The sequence below is a fragment of the Sphaerodactylus townsendi genome, linkage group LG05 (genome assembly GCF_021028975.2).
Source record: "Sphaerodactylus townsendi isolate TG3544 linkage group LG05, MPM_Stown_v2.3, whole genome shotgun sequence".
Lineage (NCBI taxonomy): Eukaryota > Metazoa > Chordata > Lepidosauria > Squamata > Sphaerodactylidae > Sphaerodactylus > Sphaerodactylus townsendi.
The window spans coordinates 12,551,636-12,570,131 of NC_059429.1; the positions used below are offsets into that span (position 1 = coordinate 12,551,636).

The 18,496-nt window shown below is 49.4% G+C and overlaps 1 protein-coding gene and 1 long non-coding RNA gene across 3 annotated transcripts in view; one reads left to right on the forward strand and one right to left on the reverse strand.

Annotated features, from left to right (window-relative positions):
* The first annotated feature begins 2,946 nt into the window (after nt 1–2,946).
* On the forward strand, nt 2,947–5,229 carry LOC125432827. The gene is made up of 2 exons (XR_007244553.1): nt 2,947–4,667; nt 4,813–5,229. It is a non-coding gene; the product is annotated as an uncharacterized LOC125432827 (long non-coding RNA).
* LOC125432826 (cartilage oligomeric matrix protein) overlaps nt 3,024–18,496 on the reverse strand; it is a 49,990-nt gene continuing 34,517 nt past the window's right edge. The window contains exons 11-20 of one of the 2 annotated variants that reach the window (XR_007244552.1): nt 17,034–17,152; nt 16,707–16,759; nt 15,275–15,468; nt 13,834–14,012; nt 12,469–12,517; nt 10,240–10,436; nt 8,369–8,541; nt 7,597–7,736; nt 5,457–6,254; nt 3,024–3,066 (exon numbers count right to left, since the gene is read on the reverse strand). Coding sequence is in view for 1 of the 2 variants with exons in the window: in XM_048496833.1 (XP_048352790.1) it covers nt 6,205–6,254; nt 7,597–7,736; nt 8,369–8,541; nt 10,240–10,436; nt 12,469–12,517; nt 13,834–14,012; nt 15,275–15,468; nt 16,707–16,759; nt 17,034–17,152 (1,154 nt within the window). In the remaining variant the exon portion in view is untranslated. Of the gene's footprint in view, nt 3,067–5,101; nt 6,255–7,596; nt 7,737–8,368; nt 8,542–10,239; nt 10,437–12,468; nt 12,518–13,833; nt 14,013–15,274; nt 15,469–16,706; nt 16,760–17,033; nt 17,153–18,496 lie in introns of those variants that run through there. The other variant, XM_048496833.1, reaches the window with a different exon arrangement.

The following is an 18,496-nucleotide window of genomic DNA, read 5'->3' on the forward strand; positions in this document are numbered from 1 at the left end:
CACGGCACTGGATACCAGCTTACTCATGGTGCTGTGTGCCAGGTAGAGTTATGAAGAGTAGCATTCTACCCCTCGGCTGTCACAGTTTTATAACCCCTGATGTTTTTTTTTCTTTTCCTATCCGCTCTCTTTCTCTCTGCTAAAGTCCTGAACTTTCCCGTCCCCTGGCCATTGCCTCTTCCAGCTTTGTTGGGGTCCAGTCAGCAGCCACGGCAAAAAGGCCTGTATTGGGGGGGCCCTTCAGGAACCCTGGTCAATATGATAGCCACTGCAGTGCCTCTTTCTTGTACCACCAAGATAATATGAGTGCCCAGTTTGGGTGGCAATGTGTGTGGGAGGGCTTGGGGGGGGAGGCTCTTGAGACGGGGGTTGCAGGCCCAAAAGTCGTTCCTTCGGCGACTGCAATGCAGGGAACTGCTGGTCTGAGTTTGGCTGCACCTGAGCCTCACTTTACTGCAGGAGGCTGGAAGTTGGTGTCGCCAGGTGTGTGAGAGGGTCACCTGACCTGAAAAGCTAATTCAGGTCCCATCTGGCCGACCTGATCAGCTAGAAGAGGTTATGGGCTCAGGCCGGCACTCTGCTTTCCGTGATGCGTGCAGATCTATTGTGTTCCGTTTTGGATTGATGGAACCTCCGTGCTCAGAGGCAGTTTACTAGAGGCTGGGAAGAAGCCCCAGTTGTGGGCTTCCAAGAGGCTGTCCGCTGTCGGAAAGAGGACGCTGGACCAGATCAGGCAGCCTTTGGTCTGATCCAGCAGGACTTTTCTTACATTGGGGGGAGAGTGAGAGAGAAGAATCACACCCAAGCGCGCGCCCCCCCCTCCAAAGGTGATCTTGGGGATCTGTTCCGAATACTGCATGTGTAGGTAACCGCCGGCTGCGTCAACTGCAGCTGCTGCTGCTGCTGCTGCTCGAGCTTTCTGCATGTTAGCGATGTACTTGCTCGTGCTTGGCTCAGCTGTTTGAAAACCCTTTCCTTGTACAGACAGGGCAAAGTCGCATTTTTTAACCATTTTGCTTTTTAAAGAAAAAAGACAGCAAACCATGAGTTCCTTCCTTCCTTCCTTCCTTCCTTCCTTCCTTCCTTCCTTCCTTCCTTCCTTCCTTCCTTCCTTCCTTCCTTCCTTCCTTCCTTCCTTCCTTCCTCCCTTCCTTCCTTCCTCCCTCCCTCCCTCCCTCCCTCCCTCCCTCCCTCCCTCCCTCCCTCCCTCCTTCCTTCCTTCCTTCCTTCCTTCCTTCCTTCCTTCCTTCCTTCCTTCCTTCCTTCCTTCCTTCCTTCCTTCCTTCCTTCCTTCCTTCCTTCCTTCCTTCCTTCCTTCCTTCCTTCCTTCCTTCCTTCCTTCCGCTTTCTATAGTTAAATTGTTCAGTGCCTGAAGTTGCTGGCACATACTGTTTGTTTAAAAACAGCTGTCTTGCAGGCCTTCCTTTGGCTGCTCTTAATTTGTCGTTCCCCTTCCCCCCAGCCCAGCTAAGTCAGCAGTTATTACACTGTGCTCTGGGAAACCCCGGGGTGGTCTGGACCCTGTCAGGAAATGCCCCAGCAAGATGACTGACTTGCCTTAAAATCCCTCCCTTCCCCGCCCCAGACACATGCTCATGCTAAATTCTCTGTAATTTCCAGGGTTTCTCAGCAGATGGGGAAATGTGGGGAATTTTGCCAGGAGGAGATAGATGGTTTTCGGCGCTGATAATTAGAAGACTTTCCTCTTTAGGAGAATGGCTTTTCACCATTTGGAGAAACCCCTTCTGGGGAATAAAAGGAAACGTTCTTCATTACCCTTTCGAGCCCCATCGCTCTTAATGCTAAAAGCGCTTGAATGAAAACTTCCCTTGTCACTGTGACAGCGTTGCGAAACGGCGATTGAGTATTATTTTTATTTTTTAAAAAATGAACAGGGAGAAAAATCAAGTGGGCACGAGTCTGTATTTCACCTGCCTTGCGTGGCTACCAGTTTAACACGGTGTATTGTAAATCATGTCTTATCTTTTTTAAATTAAAGACATATCATTTATGTGGCATTTTTTAATATGTCAAGAGATGGGGCGGGGGGGGGGGGGTGATATCCAACACTACATTGAGAAACTTGCCGATCTGTATTGTGTGTTCTATTTATTTTTTGTTCTTGGCGAAGAGTAGGGTTGTTTTTAGCTGTGATGTACATTTGCTTTATATATGTGTATATACCCGTAAGGTGGCATCCCACAAAATCTGTTCTGTGACCAATGGCGCCTTCCCCGAATCAAGAGCCTCTTCGGAGCATCTTGTGTCAGTGGAAGGGCACCTCCCTGTGCCAAATGGGCAGACATCATCACTGGCCAGACAGATCCCATGGGATCTAGCCCATCAGTCTATTCCTGCAAAAATCCACAAGCTCTCTGATGTTCTTCAGAAGAGCTGTGAAACCCAAAAGCTGATAGGTCAATATGTCAAAGATTAACCCCCCCCCCCTTGCGGACTCCTGCAATGGCTGCAGTTGTCGGCCATTGGTTAAGATGCAACATAGAGTCGCACATTGCTGCCGGTTTTATGGGTGCTGTCTAAAAGTCCTTGGAGCAAGAACGGGAGAGGAGAAGAGCGCCAAGAAAGGTTCCGAGCAGCGGCAGGAAAGCATGTGACATCGTCGGAAATTCAGCCTGCAGCTGCGGGAATGTGCAAGAGGCACAGTCCAAAAGATCCGCTCCCTGACGCACAGAGCAGATGACCATTGGTCTTGGCCTGTGGTGTTGGCTGCAGAGCGCAACAGGTGAGCAGGGGTTCCTAGCCGGGGAAGAAGAAGAAGAAGAGTTTGGATTTATATCCCCCCTTTCTCTCCTGTAGGAGACTCAAAGGGGCTAACAATCTCCTTGCCCTTCCCCCCTCACAACAAACACCCTGTGAGGTGGGTGGGGCTGAGAGAGCTCCGAGAAGCTGTGACTAGCCCAAGGTCACCCAGCTGGCGTGTGTTGGGAGCGCACAGCCTAATCTGAATTCCCCAGATAAGCCTCCACAGCTCAGGCGGCAGAGCGGGGAATCAAACCCAGTTCCTCCAGATTAGATACACACGCTCTTAACCTCCTACACCACTGCTGCAAAGCTCACAGGTGCCGCTCGACTAACAGGCTGGCCCGGCCTCTGTTTGCTCTGTTTTTACGAGAGGGCAGCTGCTTTTATTCTTTCTGCCTGCTTGACCCACAGCAAACAAAGGGGCATGGAAATGGAGCGCATGGAGGATCTGTAGGGAAGCTACAGCGTAGAGGAGCGTAGAGGACCGTTCTGAAAGAGCCGAGCCGATCATACAGAGATGTTTGTTCTCCCCACATTCTCTCCATCTTCCACCAACAGAATGAAATCACACTTCGAATGCAGAATTCGCACGGCTCGCTAGAACACCGTGGTGGCGAACCTGTGACGCCCCAGGTGTTCATGGGCTACAATTCCCATCAACCCCTGCCAGCATGGCCAATTGGGGCTGATGAGCATTGTAGTCCATGAACATCTGTAGTGCCATAGGTTCGCCACCACAGCTATAACAGGATAGCAAGTGGGAGGTGGAGTATAATAGGGGGCAGTTGGTTGACGTGTTTGGAAATGCTCCGCTTGGTCATTCTGGGAATTTCCAGGTGTGGTTTTCCTTTGGTTTCTCTTAGGATTTTTTTAAAAAGAGACTTTAACAAAATTTCCAGGAACAGGTAAAGGTGGGATTTGTAGTGTCGACGCCAACTTTTGCAGCAGGCTGAGAAAAGCCGGTCTTTGGGGCAACGGAACTCTGGTGATGGTGGTGAGCGTTTTGCATCGAGGAATCTCAGATAAGGTTGCCCAGTTGCTGTTCTTTTAAGATCTTTGTTCTGAAAGGAAAGATGTCCTCCTGTGTTCTGCAACTCCTGATGCATCTTGATTTGGAAAGGAACAGGCCAAGGGGGTACTTGAGCCCTCCCCTCCATGATATTGACCCCCCAGTATTTCCTTCTGAGTGCGTGTACCGGATCTCGGGTGGCCTGGAACGACTCCATGCATTTGGGGAAGCCAAATCCCGAGCAGTCTGTGGAGCTCTCCCATGTGGCGGTAGCTTACGGTTGCATCTGTGCAGGAGTTGTGGTGTGTTGAATCTGTGCGGAGAGAATTGGGGGTAAGTTTTTTTTTTTTACGGATATTTGGGCCCTGGGGAGAGGGAATTCACCTGCCATTAGGAAATGACAGGTTTATCCAGCCGGCTAAGAGATGTCTCATTTGGGGGCATAAGACACATTTAAACTTTTATTTTCATCTTTCAACGTTCCTGACATGAGCGGCTGAACCGTGAACATAATTATCCATGTTTTATAATACTGTTTTAGGTGTATTAATTAGAGCCAATGAAACTCTGACGCTAAATGATATAGCAGGTCATCATTTACTTTATTCTAGTTTGGCGGGGTGGAGGTAGATATGAAAGTGTTGGGTTGGGAGGAGGAATTATTTTTTTCCAAATACCCAATGGGCCTTGTGCACATGCCTGTGAGTGTAAAATTATAGGGGTGGGGAAGGAAGAAAATGGACTATTCAAATGATGTAATCTTGGCTGTGTGTAGCAGCTTCTCTTTCAGATAGTCAGCTAATACACACACACACACACGTCATTTTTGATTGGGGGGAGACAGTGTTTTGCTTTTCTGTATCTTTGAATTGTGTAACATCCTGTTCTTTACAGGTTAATTCCCCCCCCCCCAGGGGTCTGCAACCTGCGACTCTCCAGATGTTCATGGACCACAATTCCCATCAGGCCCTGCCACCAATTGGCCAAGGTAGCAGGGGCTGATGGGAATTGTAGTCCATGAACATCTGGAGAGCCGCAGGTTGCAGACCCCTGCCCCAAACCATAACAACTAGTGGAATGACTTTACTGATATATGCAAATCCTACCATTTGAGCTACAGGTTTTCGGGGCGGGGGGTGGGGGCGGGGGGAGCACAGGAACGCTGGAGCATAGAAGCTTAATTTATTGTGGCTTTCTCTCTTGGCAACAAAAACAAAACCCAGAACCCTGAAGGTGGCTTTGTAAGCGTGTGTTTTTTTCCCTTCTTTTTGCAAACTTCAAGAACATGACGATGATGTGAAGAAAAAAAAAGCGCGATTCTGTGTACATTCTTTTTCAATCTCTTTATTTTTGTTTGTTTGTTTCCTTTATTTTTTCTGTGAAAGCTTTTGGTCTTTGTAACTTTGCGTTATTTGTAAATGAAAAATGTAATAAAGTTCAACTGTTTTTCTCTCTGGCCGCTCAGCTCTGCTTTTCTGAATAAATCTTGGGTGGGCGGCGGGCCTCCTTTAAATTTAGAGATCTTCTTTGGGGCTGTTTTACTCATCGGATCTCTGTTGGACTACAGAGCTTTCCTTCCAGACAGCAGCAGATGTTAACATCCAAAGTCCCTTTGGTAAACAAAGTACTTCTAATAACCAGACTTTTATTTCCTGAAAATGCTGCATGCGTTTGTCTCCTTACCAGCTGTCAAGGAAGTTAATGTTTCATCTTGAACGACCACGGGGCTTGATGATTCAAGGGGCAAGGCTAGAAACTGGCAAAGGTGAGTCTGCAGGTTGAGTGAGACGCGTGGTCCATTATATAAGCTGGCTTAACCTGGCAATCCCCAAACTCCCAGCATCCACAGTATTTTCTTTTGGGCGGCAACAGGGCTGTAGGCACAGTATGCTCATATTTGCAAAAAGACTTTTTCCCAGTTTTAAGTATTACCAAGAGGCCTTTTGTGTTTCTGCATGAGCTATGCTTCTTTGTGTGCCTCCTCATCAGAAGCCTCGAGCAGGGACTCATGCAGAAGCTCAGCAGGAAGCCTCGCCCGATGTAGACATGGGGCAGAATTTTGTCCATGCAGGCTGACTGGAAAGAGGCCGGGCCCAAGCAGTGGCTTTTCCAGCCTCTAATGTAGGTGGCTAATTCGGGCTGCTGGAGCTTTAATTTTAAAAAATTGGGGGGTGGGGATTGCAGCACTAGCTGTTCTCACAGAGTGCCCTAGGATGTCCGAGCAGGCAGGTTAGATGTTCTTCCCTGCTACGGAACAAACAGGTTGAAGTCCAAACCCGGCAAGTTCCAGAAGGCTTCCAAGAGAGGTCTCTGTGCGGAACTCATGGCCTAGGCACAGTTCGAGTGGGACAGTTCTCGTCCGAATATACCCTCAGGAAGCAGCGCAGGTAGCAAGAGTCTCTCAGGCGAATCCGGGGAAGGGGCAGTGCCGTTAGTAGTCCCGCCGGTTTCGGTACAACTCGTAGTCTTCAGGAATTGTGTCTGAACGGGAGAAGGAAAGAATTGAAATTCATTCCGGAGGCAAATAGACATGGGGAGATTTTCCTAATGAAAGAACAGACTGGCTGTTTTGGGTTTTCCAGGCTATGTGTCTGTGATCTGGCCACACAACCCAGAAAACCCACAACAGCCAGTTGATTCCAGCCAAGAAAGATTTGACAATGCAGAAGAAGAGCTGGATTTATATCCCCCCCCTTTCTCTCCTGTAGGATACTCAAGGGAGCTTACAAATTCCTTTCCCTTCCCCCCCCCCCCACAAGAAACACTCTGTAAGGTAGGTGGGGCTGAGAGCTCCGAAAAACTGTGACTAGCCCAAGGTCACCTAGCTGTGTTGGAGTGCACGAGCTAATCTAGTTCCCCAGATAAGCCTCCACAGCTCAAGTGGCAGAGCGGGGAATCAAACCCAGTTCCTCCAGATTAGAGTACACCTGCTCTTAACCACTATGCCACTGCTGCTCAGCCCCTTCTTTTCCCCAAGATACCTGCTCAAATATGCAAAGAAGGAACGGCCTCCGGTATTAAAGGAGGGCACTGAAATCTGGACAACGCAGGCTGAGCAGGTGACAGACACCAAATCCTTTCTGCAGTGGCCAGCTGTGAGGGTGCATCAGTTTGGAGCATCATTTAGAAAACTAAGCATCCCAGAAACACAAAGTGGATTCTTAAGCCACAAACACAGAGCAACTTATGAGGAGAGGCTGCAGCGTTTGGGACTCTTTAGTTTGGAGAGGAGACGTCTGAGGGGGGATATGATTGAAGTCTATAAAATTATGCATTGGTTAGAAAATGTTGACAGAGAAAAAATCTTCTCTCTTTCTCACAATACTAGAACCAGGGGGCATTCACTGAAAATGCTGGGGGGGAGAATTAGGACTAATAAAAGGAAACACTTCTTCACGCAACGTGTGATTGGTGTTTGGAATATGCTGCCACAGGAGGTGGTGATGGCCACTATCCTGGATAGCTTTAAAAGGGGCTTGGACAGATTTATGGAGGAGAAGTCGATCTATGGCTACCAATCTTGATCCTCTTTGATCTGAGATTGCAAATGCCTTAATAGTCCAGGTGCTCAGGAGCAGCAGCAGCAGAAGGCCATTGCTTTCCCATCCTGCATGTGAGCTCCCAAAGGCACCTGGTGGGCCACTGCGAATAGCAGAGAGCTGGACTAGATGGACTCTGGTCTGATCCAGCTGGCTTGTTCTTATGTTCTTGGGGCTTGTTGAAAACCCTTTCTATGCAGGCCAAATGATCAGCTTTCTAGCGTGCCAGAGGCCCGAGGAAAAAACGCTGTGGCTCACCACTAGGCCAGGTGGATTCCACTCACCATTGCAGCGATATCGAAGATTAGACCAGATGATGTTCTCCTGGGAGAAGCAAAAGACCCCCAGGCGGCCCCCTCGCATGGTTGTGTCGAGGACAACGCCGGTATCAGCAACCATCTCAGAGCCCTCGTAGAAACGAGTTCTGGGGAAGCAATCAAAAGAGTAGAAGAGCACAGTTTGGGCCACGGGGTTTGAGAACCCTGCCACCTGGGGGTATCTGAGAAGCCTGGCGCTCCTCCAAGGTTAGGTTTTAAAAGCGGTCACTGAACTGGTTACTGTAAAAGCCCCAAATCTGTATCATTCATTCATTCATTCATTCATTCATTCATTCATTCATTCATTCATTCATTCATTCATTCCCTTTTTGAAAGGAAAGGTGCAAAAGGAGAAGTCGATTTATGGAGGAGAAGTCGATTAATGGCTACCAATCTTGATCCTCTTTGATCTCAGATTGCAAATGCCTTAACAGACCAGGTGATCGGGAGCAGCAGCAGCAGAAGGCCATTGCTTTCACATCCTGCATGTGAGCTTTCAAAGGCACCTGGCGGGCCACTGCGAGTAGCAGAGAGCTGGACTAGATGGACTCTGGTCTGATCCAGCTGGCTTGTTCTTATGTTCTTAAAAACTAACTTGTTCTCCCGAGCGTTGCTTTCAACGTTTTCTGGCTACCGTGCCAAGGTTGTCTTAAATATCTTTCAGATAGACAACGGCTTCCCTCTAAAACTAGTGTGCCGTACCCCCCAAGGCGGCACCTGGCTCGCCTCCCCTCCTTACCGGATGTAGCCCACCTGGGGCCGATGCTGCAGGAACCAGCGGTAGGAGGTTTTGTCTTTCCAGCCAACGTTGCGGGGGTCTTTCCACAACAGCTTGACTTGCTCGGCTGTGTCTCCCGTGTGCCAGAGCGAATTGCGCAGGTATTCTCCTGGCCCTGTTTTCGACTTCACTGCCTGGGTTTGGAGGAGGGGGGCGGGGAAGGAGTCTCATCAGAGATCAGAGGAGGGGACCAGTAATGCTGCTAGCGCTGGTTTGGAGGGACACTTTTATGCTCGTTCTTCAGGGTTCTGTTTCCACCTCCAAAGCCCTAAATCAGTGGTGGCGAACCTATGGCACAGGTGCCAGAGGTGGCACTCAAAGCCCTCTCTGTGGGCACGCACAGAGTGCCCCCCCACGCACATCTAGGCTGGCCTGGGCCGCTGGGCTCGATTATTAGCATTAAACCCAAGACCTAGTTTTGGGGAAGCAGTGTAGGTAACCCTGTTAAGCGCTGTTCAACCCCACTGATTTTCATGCAAAGAACTAAAGCGTGATCCTTTCCCTGGGAGTAAGCTCGGTTGCTGGCAATGGGGCTTGCTTCTGAGTAAACCCTCCTAGGATCGTGATTCATCCGTTGGAAGAGTTGCACGGTTGCTTCAAAGCAAAGCCACTGACTACCCCCAAGCTTACTCCTGAGTAACACACGCCTTGGAGCCAACCGTTTTTCCTAAACTAAAACCTCAGTATTCAGGTTAAATTGCCATGTTGGCACTTTGCAATAAATAAGTGGGTTTGGGGTTGCAATTTGGGCACTCTGTCTTGAAAAGGTTTGCCATCACTGCCCTAAATGGTTTTTGTTTGTTTATTTGTTTGTTTATGTTTACGACTTATTGGCCGCCCTCCCCCGAAGGGCTCAGGGCGGCTTACAACATAATAAAACAATAGTCAGTTTCCTAAAATCATTATTATTAAAATCAGACAGAAATAATCTAAAACCAGAGTAATATCCACAACAGTTTGGATGGCGATAAAATCTCACCCCCACCCTAAGCCCACTGGAGGCCGGGACGATGTAACCACACTCAGCCCGGCTGGCCAAATGCCTGGCGGAAGAGGTCCGTTTTGCAGGCCCTGTGGAAACTCAGGGCCCTGGTCTCTCTAGGGAGCCTGTTCCACCAGAGAGGGGCCAGGAGCATAAAGGCCCTGGCCCTAGTGGAGGCCAGCCGGACGTGTTTTGGGCCGGGGACCACTAATAGGTACTCCTCCAAAGATCGAAGGGTTTGAGGATGAGTGCAGAGGTGGGATCCAGCAGGTTCTCACAGGTTCCTGAGAGTAGGTTTCTAATTATTTGTGTGTGCTGAGAGTGGGTTACTAATTGGTGATTTTGCCACGTGATTTTTGCCTTAGTTACGCCCCTCCTCTCAGCAGTAGCGCGCAGAACTTGAAGCAGTCTAGCAGGAGGTGCACCGGCGTGCATTTGTTTCACGCCCAAGGACCGGCACAGCCGCTGCATCCTTGCCACAGCCCCGCCCAGGAATGCCCCGCCCCTGGAATGCCCGGCCACGCCCCCGTCGTGCCCTGCTCAGCCTCATTGGCGCTACACCAGTTTGAATCCCACCACCATGGGAACCTGTTACTAAATTTTTTGGAACCCACCACTGGATGAGCGTACCCAAGAGTTCACCTCAGCCCATATACGCATAAAGCAGGGAGTCACTGGAGACGCGAGGTGGAGGGGGTAATTGTGAATTCCCTTGCCTCTACGCATAGGCCCATTGAAGGGGAGCTTAACTGTGGAATATGGAGGAGTTCCCCCCCCCTTTGAATTTGCACTTGAATGGTGGCTACCGTGAGGGTTCTTCCGACCAAGCGCTCTGGGACGACCAAACTACCTTGAGCTGGATGCCAGGTTCGGCCACTGCTCGGAAGGGGTTGGCCTGCCAGTAGGTCTGTTCCATCTGCTTCCACATCACCACGTAGAAGCTGGAGCTGTCCTGGTAGCCAAAGATGAAGCCGGCGTAGTCATCATCGGTGGCCGTGTTCACGTGGAAGGTGCCCTCAAAGTCCACCCCGTTGAACGCAGTGTAGCCTGAACCGAGAGAGAGAAAAAGGACAAAGATGGCACACAAAACAAGACAGGGCTGTACCTGGGAAGGGGTTGTGGGAGCTGTTTTTGCACCCCAGCTATCTGTACCTGCAGCCTGGCATAACTGAGTCAGCTTTTGCAAAGTTGTTAGTGAGAAAAGCTGGAGCCCTCCCTTCCCACCCCCTTCCCCAGTCCTGGATTTTGAGATGGCTGTTCTGTGTCTCAAGATCAGGGTTTTGGAAGGAGGAGAGTTTCAGGAAGTCACACGCTACTTCAGAGGTGTCCAACTCTGGCGCTTCAGATGGACTACCATTTCCATCAGCCCCTCAGATTAAAAAAAAATCGAGTGGACACTACAACACAAGGATCTTCGCTGTGGCATGCAAGGGAGGGGGCCTGGCATCTGGACATGGCCCACCCACCCTAGTGAAGTGAGGGGGAGGGGTGGCATGTAAGGGAAGGGGAGTGAGGGGGAGGGGCCCCGGCATCTTGACATGGCCCACCCAGAGAGGCATTTGGGAAAGGATAAAGGTTTCACGGATAAAAGGAGAATGTATAATGTCGAAATGTCTGGAACTATATGAAAAATGTAAAGGGAAAATTCTAGGGCATATATACAAATATATGGTAGATGATAAGGAATTCATGATAAGAACATTGAATCAAAAATGGGAGAAGGAAGGATTTCTAGATATTGGTAAAACTGAAAAACTAATAGACAGTTGGAAAAATATAAAGATCGAGAAGTTAGAAATGGAGTTAGAAAGAAAAGTGATATTAAAATGGTACAGAACACCAAAACAACTAGCATACATGATAAAAGGACTCAGTTCCAAATGCTGGCACTGTGGAGACCAAGAGGCATATTACAGCCATATGTGGATAGAATGTGCAGAAGTGAAAAAAATTTGGACAATAGTATTGTTATATATCGAGAAACTGGTGAAGATTAAAATTGATTTAAATAATGACTTAATGTTCATGGGTGTAATGGAAGACAGAAGGGTGGATAAAGAACCTAGTTATATGTATAAAATAATGATTAAAACAGCCCCATGCGAAACTTAATAGCCTTGGAGGCTGGAAAACGGAAAAGAAAAAAATATGGAACATTTCAGAAATGGCTACAATATAATCTAGAAGGAACACTTGATATTTTTCGATATACTAACCAAAAATAAGGCGTGGCCATGAGGATAAACAGAGATGGAAATTTTGAAGAAGATATGGATAATATGCGTGGGACTGGATAGAGAAAAAGGAAGCTTCGAGTCAATGAAGGAAATATGGGAGAAAAGGAAAGAGGCTACAGAGGGGAATGAACTTACAGCTGTTTGTGTGTGACAAAACTATGAGAAGAAGAAGTAATGGGGGGAGGAGAGAGAAAGTATTGTTTGAAAATGTATGAAGAAGGAAATTACTATAAACTGTAAAATTCAAATGATACAATAAAAAAATTATATAAAAAAAGACATGGCCCACCCACCCTAGTGAAGGGAGAGGGAGGGGTGGCATGCAAGGGAATGGGAGGGAGGGGGAGGGGGCCCAGCATCTGGACATGGCAAGCAATGGCAGCCATGTTGTGGCTTGCTCCTCCTCCTCCAGCCACCATTTTGTATCTTGCTCTGCCTCTGACAGCAGCCATTTTGTGATGACGCTCGCTATGCTGCCTCAGAATTTCAGAGGTGCCTGCGGGTTCAAAAAAGTTGGGGGACCCCTGCACAGACCAATTAAACCAATGTGAAGTACTTGCTGCTGGTGCAGAAATGATTCCACTTCTGCTCGTGAGGAGAAGCGCTACAGGATGTGTACGAGAGGGGACAGGAAGACGCTCTCCTCCTGCTTTCCACGGCCTGTGTGCTTTTGAGCCCGTCTTCGTAATGTCAAAGACTAGAAACTTTACTTTTTTTAAAAAGAACACAGACACGGAACATTCCAGCCTCTGTACCCCTCTCCGGTTTTTGCACTTGGGTCCCACTCCCTTTCTCTAAAACACTGACAGTTTCCCCTCAGGAGAAAATAGAATGGCCCTCACCCACAGCCAGGCCTGGATCGCTGTTCATGGTCTGGACAATTTCCATACCCTGCAAAAAGATAAGACAAACTTTAATGTCAGCAGCAGTGGCGTAGGAGGTTAAGAGCTCGTGTATCTAATCTGGAGGAACCGGGTTTGATTCCCAGCTCTGCCGCCTGAGCTGTGGAGGCTTCTCTGGGGAATTCAGATTAGCCTGTGCACTCCCACACATGCCAGCTGGGTGACCTTGGGTTAGTCACAGTTCTTCGGAGCTCTCTCAGCCCCACCTACCTCACAGGGTGTTTGTTGTGAGGGGGGAAGGGCAAGGAGATTGTAAGCCCCTTTGAGTCTCCTGCAGGAGAGAAAGAGGGGATATAAATCTAAACTCCTCCTCCTCCTCCTCCTCCTCTTCTTCTTCTTCTTCTTCTTCTTCTTCTTCTTCTTCTTCTTCTTCTTCTTCTTCTTCTTCTTCTTCTTCTTCTTCTTCTTCTTCTTCTTCATTGTGCACGCACAACGAAAATACAAACATCCCGCGATGCACATTTCTGCAGACCTCACACCCCATCTTCCACAATCCCCCTTCCAACCATCCCTAAACAGCCACGGCAACGCGACACCACGGAGTTCAGCATAGCCACGGCTCTAGAATAGAAGCTGTCTCTGAGCCTAGTTGTCCTCATTTTTATGATCCTATATCAGCAGTGGCGAACCTATGGCATGGGTGCCAGAGGTGGCACTCAGAGCCCTTCCTGTGGGCACACGTGCACAGAGTTCGTCATGGGAGGGGGGTGGAAAATCACACAGATACACATCTAGGCTGGCCTGGGCATGATCCTTTACCTGGGAGTAAGCTCGGTTGCTGGTAATGGGGCTTGCTTCTGAGTAAACCCTCCTAGGGTCGTGATTCACCCATTTGAAGTGTTGCACGGCTGCTTCACCAAGCTTACTCCTGAGTAATGCGCGCCTCACAGCCAACCGTTTTTCCTAAACTAAAACCTCAGTATTCAGGTTAAATTGCCGCGTTGGCGCTTTGCGATAAATAAGTGGGTTTTGGGTTTCAATTTGGGCACTCGGTCTCGAAAAGGTTCGCCATCACTGCCATAGATCGACTTCTCCTCCATAAATCTGTCCAAGCCCTTTTTTAAAGCTATCCAGGTTAGCGGCCATCACCACCTCCTGTGGCAGCATATTCCAAACACCAATCACATGTTGCGTGAAGAAGTGTTTCCTTTTATTAGTCCTAATTCTTCCCCCCCGCATTTTCAATGAATGCCCTCTGGTTCAGAAGAGGACCAAGGGACAGCCCACGGTGCATTCTCAAAGTCAGCAAAGCCGGAACGGCCGCGTGTTGTGTGGAAAACAAGTGCTCACTCTCCACAGACCCACCTGGTTGAGGACGATCCAGTTAGGGTCGATTTGGGCATCCCCCTCGGGGTCCAGCACCACTGTCTGGTAGGCCCGGAAGTCAGTCAACGTCACTTCCGCGTTCTCGGGGCAGACGTCAATCCGGTCGACCACCAAGTCCTTATCAAAGTCATCCTCGCAGGCGTTCCCGATACCGTCTCCTGTGGAATAGAGGGGAAACAGTGCCGGGTTTTGGTCTGCTTTTCCCCAGCCTTCAACTGGATGAAGAGGACCCTGACAATCACAGCGGCTGAGACCATATCCCAGCTGCCCCGGTTTTTGTGGTCCCTGCCCTATCTAATGATACTTCCTGTTCTTCTCAGAGACAGGAAGTAGCAGTCCTGGTCCTGAGGGCGGAGACATTCGGCTCATCTTTTTATACAGAGATAAATTGACCAGCTTTGCGTGGTGATAGCAGTTGACAAGGCCTTCACCCAGAGCAGTGGTGGCGAACCTTTGGCCCTCCAGATGTTATGGACTACAATTCCCATCAGCCCCTGCCAGCACGACCAATTGGCCATGCTGGCAGGGGCTGATGAATTGTCGTCCATAACATCTGGAGGGCCAAAGGATTCCACCACGGACCCAGAGCATTGCTTATGTCAGTGGTGGCGAACCTACGGCGCTCCAGATGTTATGGACGACAATTCCCATCAGCCCCTGCCAGCATGGCCCACATTTATAGGGTTTGGATTTTCTGCGCGGGAAGAAACGTCTGGAAGTAGTAGGGGTAGTGGCGGAATAAGGTGCCAGTTTTCCCCCAACAAGCAAGGAGTATCTTGAGTGTATCTTGAGTTCCCCCAAGCTTGCTAGGAGTATCTTGAGTGTGTTCCTAGTAGTCTAAAAAGTAAATGTTTTGTGCTTCCCTCTGCTTAGAAAGATACTGACCACGATCTTGTTGGAGACCCCTGTGACACCAATCAGGATCGGTGAGTTAAATAAATATTGCCTTAGTTCAGGGGTCTGCAACCTGAGGCTCTCCAGATGTTCATGAACTACAATTCCCATCAGCCCTGCCAGCATGGCCATGCTGACAGGGGCTGATAAATTATGGTCATGAACTATCTGGAAAACCACGGTGAACCCTGAGCCTTAGTTCAACCTGCAGCTCTCCAGATGTTCAAGGAGTACAATTCCCATCACTCCCTGCCAATTGGCCATGCTGGAAGGGGCTGATGGGAATTGTAGTCCATGAACATCTGGAAAGCCGCAGGCTGCAGACCCCTGCCTTAGTTCAACCTGCAGCTCTCCAGATGTTCAAGGAGCACAATTCCCATCACTCCCTGCCAATTGGCCATGCTGGAAGGGGCTGATGGGAATTGTAGTCCATGAACATCTGGAGCGCCATAGGTTCGCCACCACGGGCTTATGTCATGGTTCCACAGGCAAACCCACTTGTCTGCTTTTGGCATGGCTCACTCACTGTTTGCATCTTCCTGTCCGGGATTAGGGACGAGGCGGCAATTGTCAGGGCCCGGAGGCCTGTGGTCCGGGATGCCGTCATTGTCGTCGTCGTCGTCACACTCATCGCCGATTCCATCCCGGTCGGTGTCCAGTTGGGAGCTGTTGGGGACTGAGGGGCAGTTGTCCCTGGAGTCCTGGTGACCGTCCCCATCGCTGGCCAAGAGAGAGAAAGCAGGGGGGACTTAGTACAAATCATAGAAACATACAGCTGGAAGGGATGCCAAGGATCATCTAGTCCACCCCAGGACAAAGCAGGACATTCACCACACACCCTCTTCCTGGCACCCTTGCCCTATATGCCAAAAGGAAGGTTGAAAATCTCCAGCCTGGAGGAAAATCCCTTCCTGAGCCCGAAGTGGAAAATCCTACAAGATTTTTATCCAAATACACAGTGTGCAGCAAGAAGGCTGTTAGTGGGCTGTGCTTGAAAGAACATCCCCTTGTTGCAACTCTGCACGAGTCACTGTTCTGGCCTGCTTTTAAACAGCTTCTACTGGAGTTTGCTCATTTCATTGAGTCTGCCTTAGATCCTACAGTCACTCCCAAAGCAGAGACGGCAGAATTATTTGACTGCAGGGCAGGGCTGCCCATTATATTCCTGGCATGTGAGTTGCTGCTGTGAACTTTGTCTCCTTCCGGTCTGCCTCTGCTTTGGGTGAGTGAAATTTGCTGCCTCTCTGTGCTGCTGTGCGTGACTGGATCATTAACTCACTCCCACCGCAAAGGCACACTGCCCAGTTATTCACCTGAAGTGAAGACTGCCTGTTGAGCTTCATTTTGAGTTACTGTTCTTACAGCCTTTCTCTCTAGGCACCGTCTGACTTGCAGAGCTAAAGAGGATAGGTTTTCGGGTTGGGTGTGTGTGTGTGTGTTATCCTAAGAACATAAGAACAAGCCTGCTGGATCAGACCAGAGTCCATCTAGTCCAGCACTCTGCTACTCGCAGTGGCCCACCAGGTGCCTTTGGGAGCTCACCTGCAGGATGTGAAAGCAAGGGCCTTCTGCTGCTGCTGCTGCTGCTCCCGATCACCTGGTCTGCTAAGGCATTTGCAATCTGAGATCAAGGAGGATCAAGATTGGTAGCCATAGATCGACTTCTCCTCCTTAAATCTGACCAAGCCCCTTTTAAAGCTATCCAGGTTAGTGGCCACCACCACCTCCTGTGGCAGCATATCCCAAACCACATGTATTTGTAATCATTACAAATTATTATTTTTTAAAAAAACACACACTTTTAAAAGCCTAGCAGTAGCTCTTAACCATATGTCCACCATCTCACAATTATCTTTAGGGCAGGGGCTGATGGGAATTGTAGTCCTTGAACACCTGGAGAGCTGCAGGTTGCAGACCCCTGCTTTGGGGTGAACTAAGGCAACATTTCTTTAACTCACCGATCCTGATTGGTGTCACAGGGGTCTCCAACAAGATCGTGGTCGGTATCTTTCTAAGCAGAGGGAAGCACAAAACGTTTACTTTTTAGACTACTAGGAATACACTCGAGATACTCCTAGCCAGCTTGGGCTTGGTACTGTTGGGGGAAACGGACACCTTATTCCACCACCACCCCTACTACTTCAAGACATTTCTTCCCGGGCAGAAAATCCAAAATGCCACTTCTGCAGCCACGGTTTTTCAAGTTTTCAACAGCATCAGTTCAGCATCCCATTCCCCCACCCCACTGGAACTGGCCTCTCTTTCCCACCCAGGATGAAAGTTACCTGGTCTGGATTATGGATCGAGGGGCAGCTATCGCAGACGTCTCCCACGCCGTCCCCATCAGTATCCCTCTGGTCTGGATTGGGAATCGTCACACAGTTGTCCATAATGTTTTTAATATCTGTGAGGAGGCAAGGAGGAGGGGAGAGAGAAATAGGGTCAGTACTTAAAACTGAGCCCAGCTTTAACCTTGTGACTTGAGGAATGTCAGGCAAGGATAGCCTGTATTATCTGATCCAATGAGAAAACGTTGCCTACAAGTAGCCCAGAGGTGGGATCCGGCAGGTTCTCACCAGTTCCCGAGAGTGGGTTACTAATTATTTGTGTGTGCCGAGAGGGGGTTACTAATTGGTGATTTTGCCACGTGATTTTTGCCTTAGTTGTGCCCCTCCTCTCAGCAGTAGCACGCGGAACTGGAAGCAGTCTAGCAGGAGGTGCACCGGCGTGCGTGGCAGCCTGCGCCTGCGTGCATTCGTTTCCCGCCCAAGGACCGGCGCAGCGGCTGCGTCCTTGTCACAGCCCCGTCCCCGGAATGCCCCGCCCCGGAATGCCCGCTCACGCCCCCGTCGTGCCCCGCCCAGCCCCATTGGCGCTACGCCACTGTTTGAATCCCACCACCATGGGAACCTGTTACTAAAATTTTTGGATCCCACCACTGCCACCAGGTGCCTTTGGGAGTTCACATGCAGACTGTAGACCATGAACTGCAGTACATGAATATCTAAAGCGCCAGAGTTGGACACCCCTGACCTATGGTGTCACATCCCAGGTGAGCCTCCTTTCTTCCCCAAACTCCTTCCTCGCCAGGTACTCCCCAAATCTCCAGGAATTTCCCAAACTGGCATAGGCAACTTTACCTGCCAGGCTGCTGAGCATGCAGTATGGTAGTTACCGCTTTGAACGGTTCCTGGTTGTGCTCCCCACCTGCTCTCCAGATCATCCCGTTCTCCAGATTTGATTTTATTAGATCTCATTTGACTTGACTATTACATTTTTGAACATTTTTGTGCTCTGCATCTTTTTAAAGTCATGAGTTAATCTGTTTCAAGTGTAGCAAAAACAGGATAATAAGATAGAAATAAGAGCCGCTACTGAGGTGGCCGTATACAGCAACAACAACAGCAGGAGGAGGAGGAGGAGGAGGGGGAGGAAGAGGAGTAGTTTGGATTTATATCCTCCCTTTCTCTCCTGTAGGAGACTCAAAGGGGCTGACGATCTCCTTGCCCTTCCCCCCTCACAACAAACACCCTGTGAGGTAGGTGGGGCTGAGAGAACTCCAAAGAACTGTGACTAGCCCAAGGTCACCCAGTGGGCGTGTGTGGGAGTGTACAGGCTAATCTGAATTCCCCAGATATGCCTCCACAGCTCAAGTGGCAGAGCAGGGAATCGAACCCGGTTCCTCCAGATTAGAATGAATGCCCCCCTCCCACAATCTTGGATAGTGGCTCCCTGATTGTGAGAATTG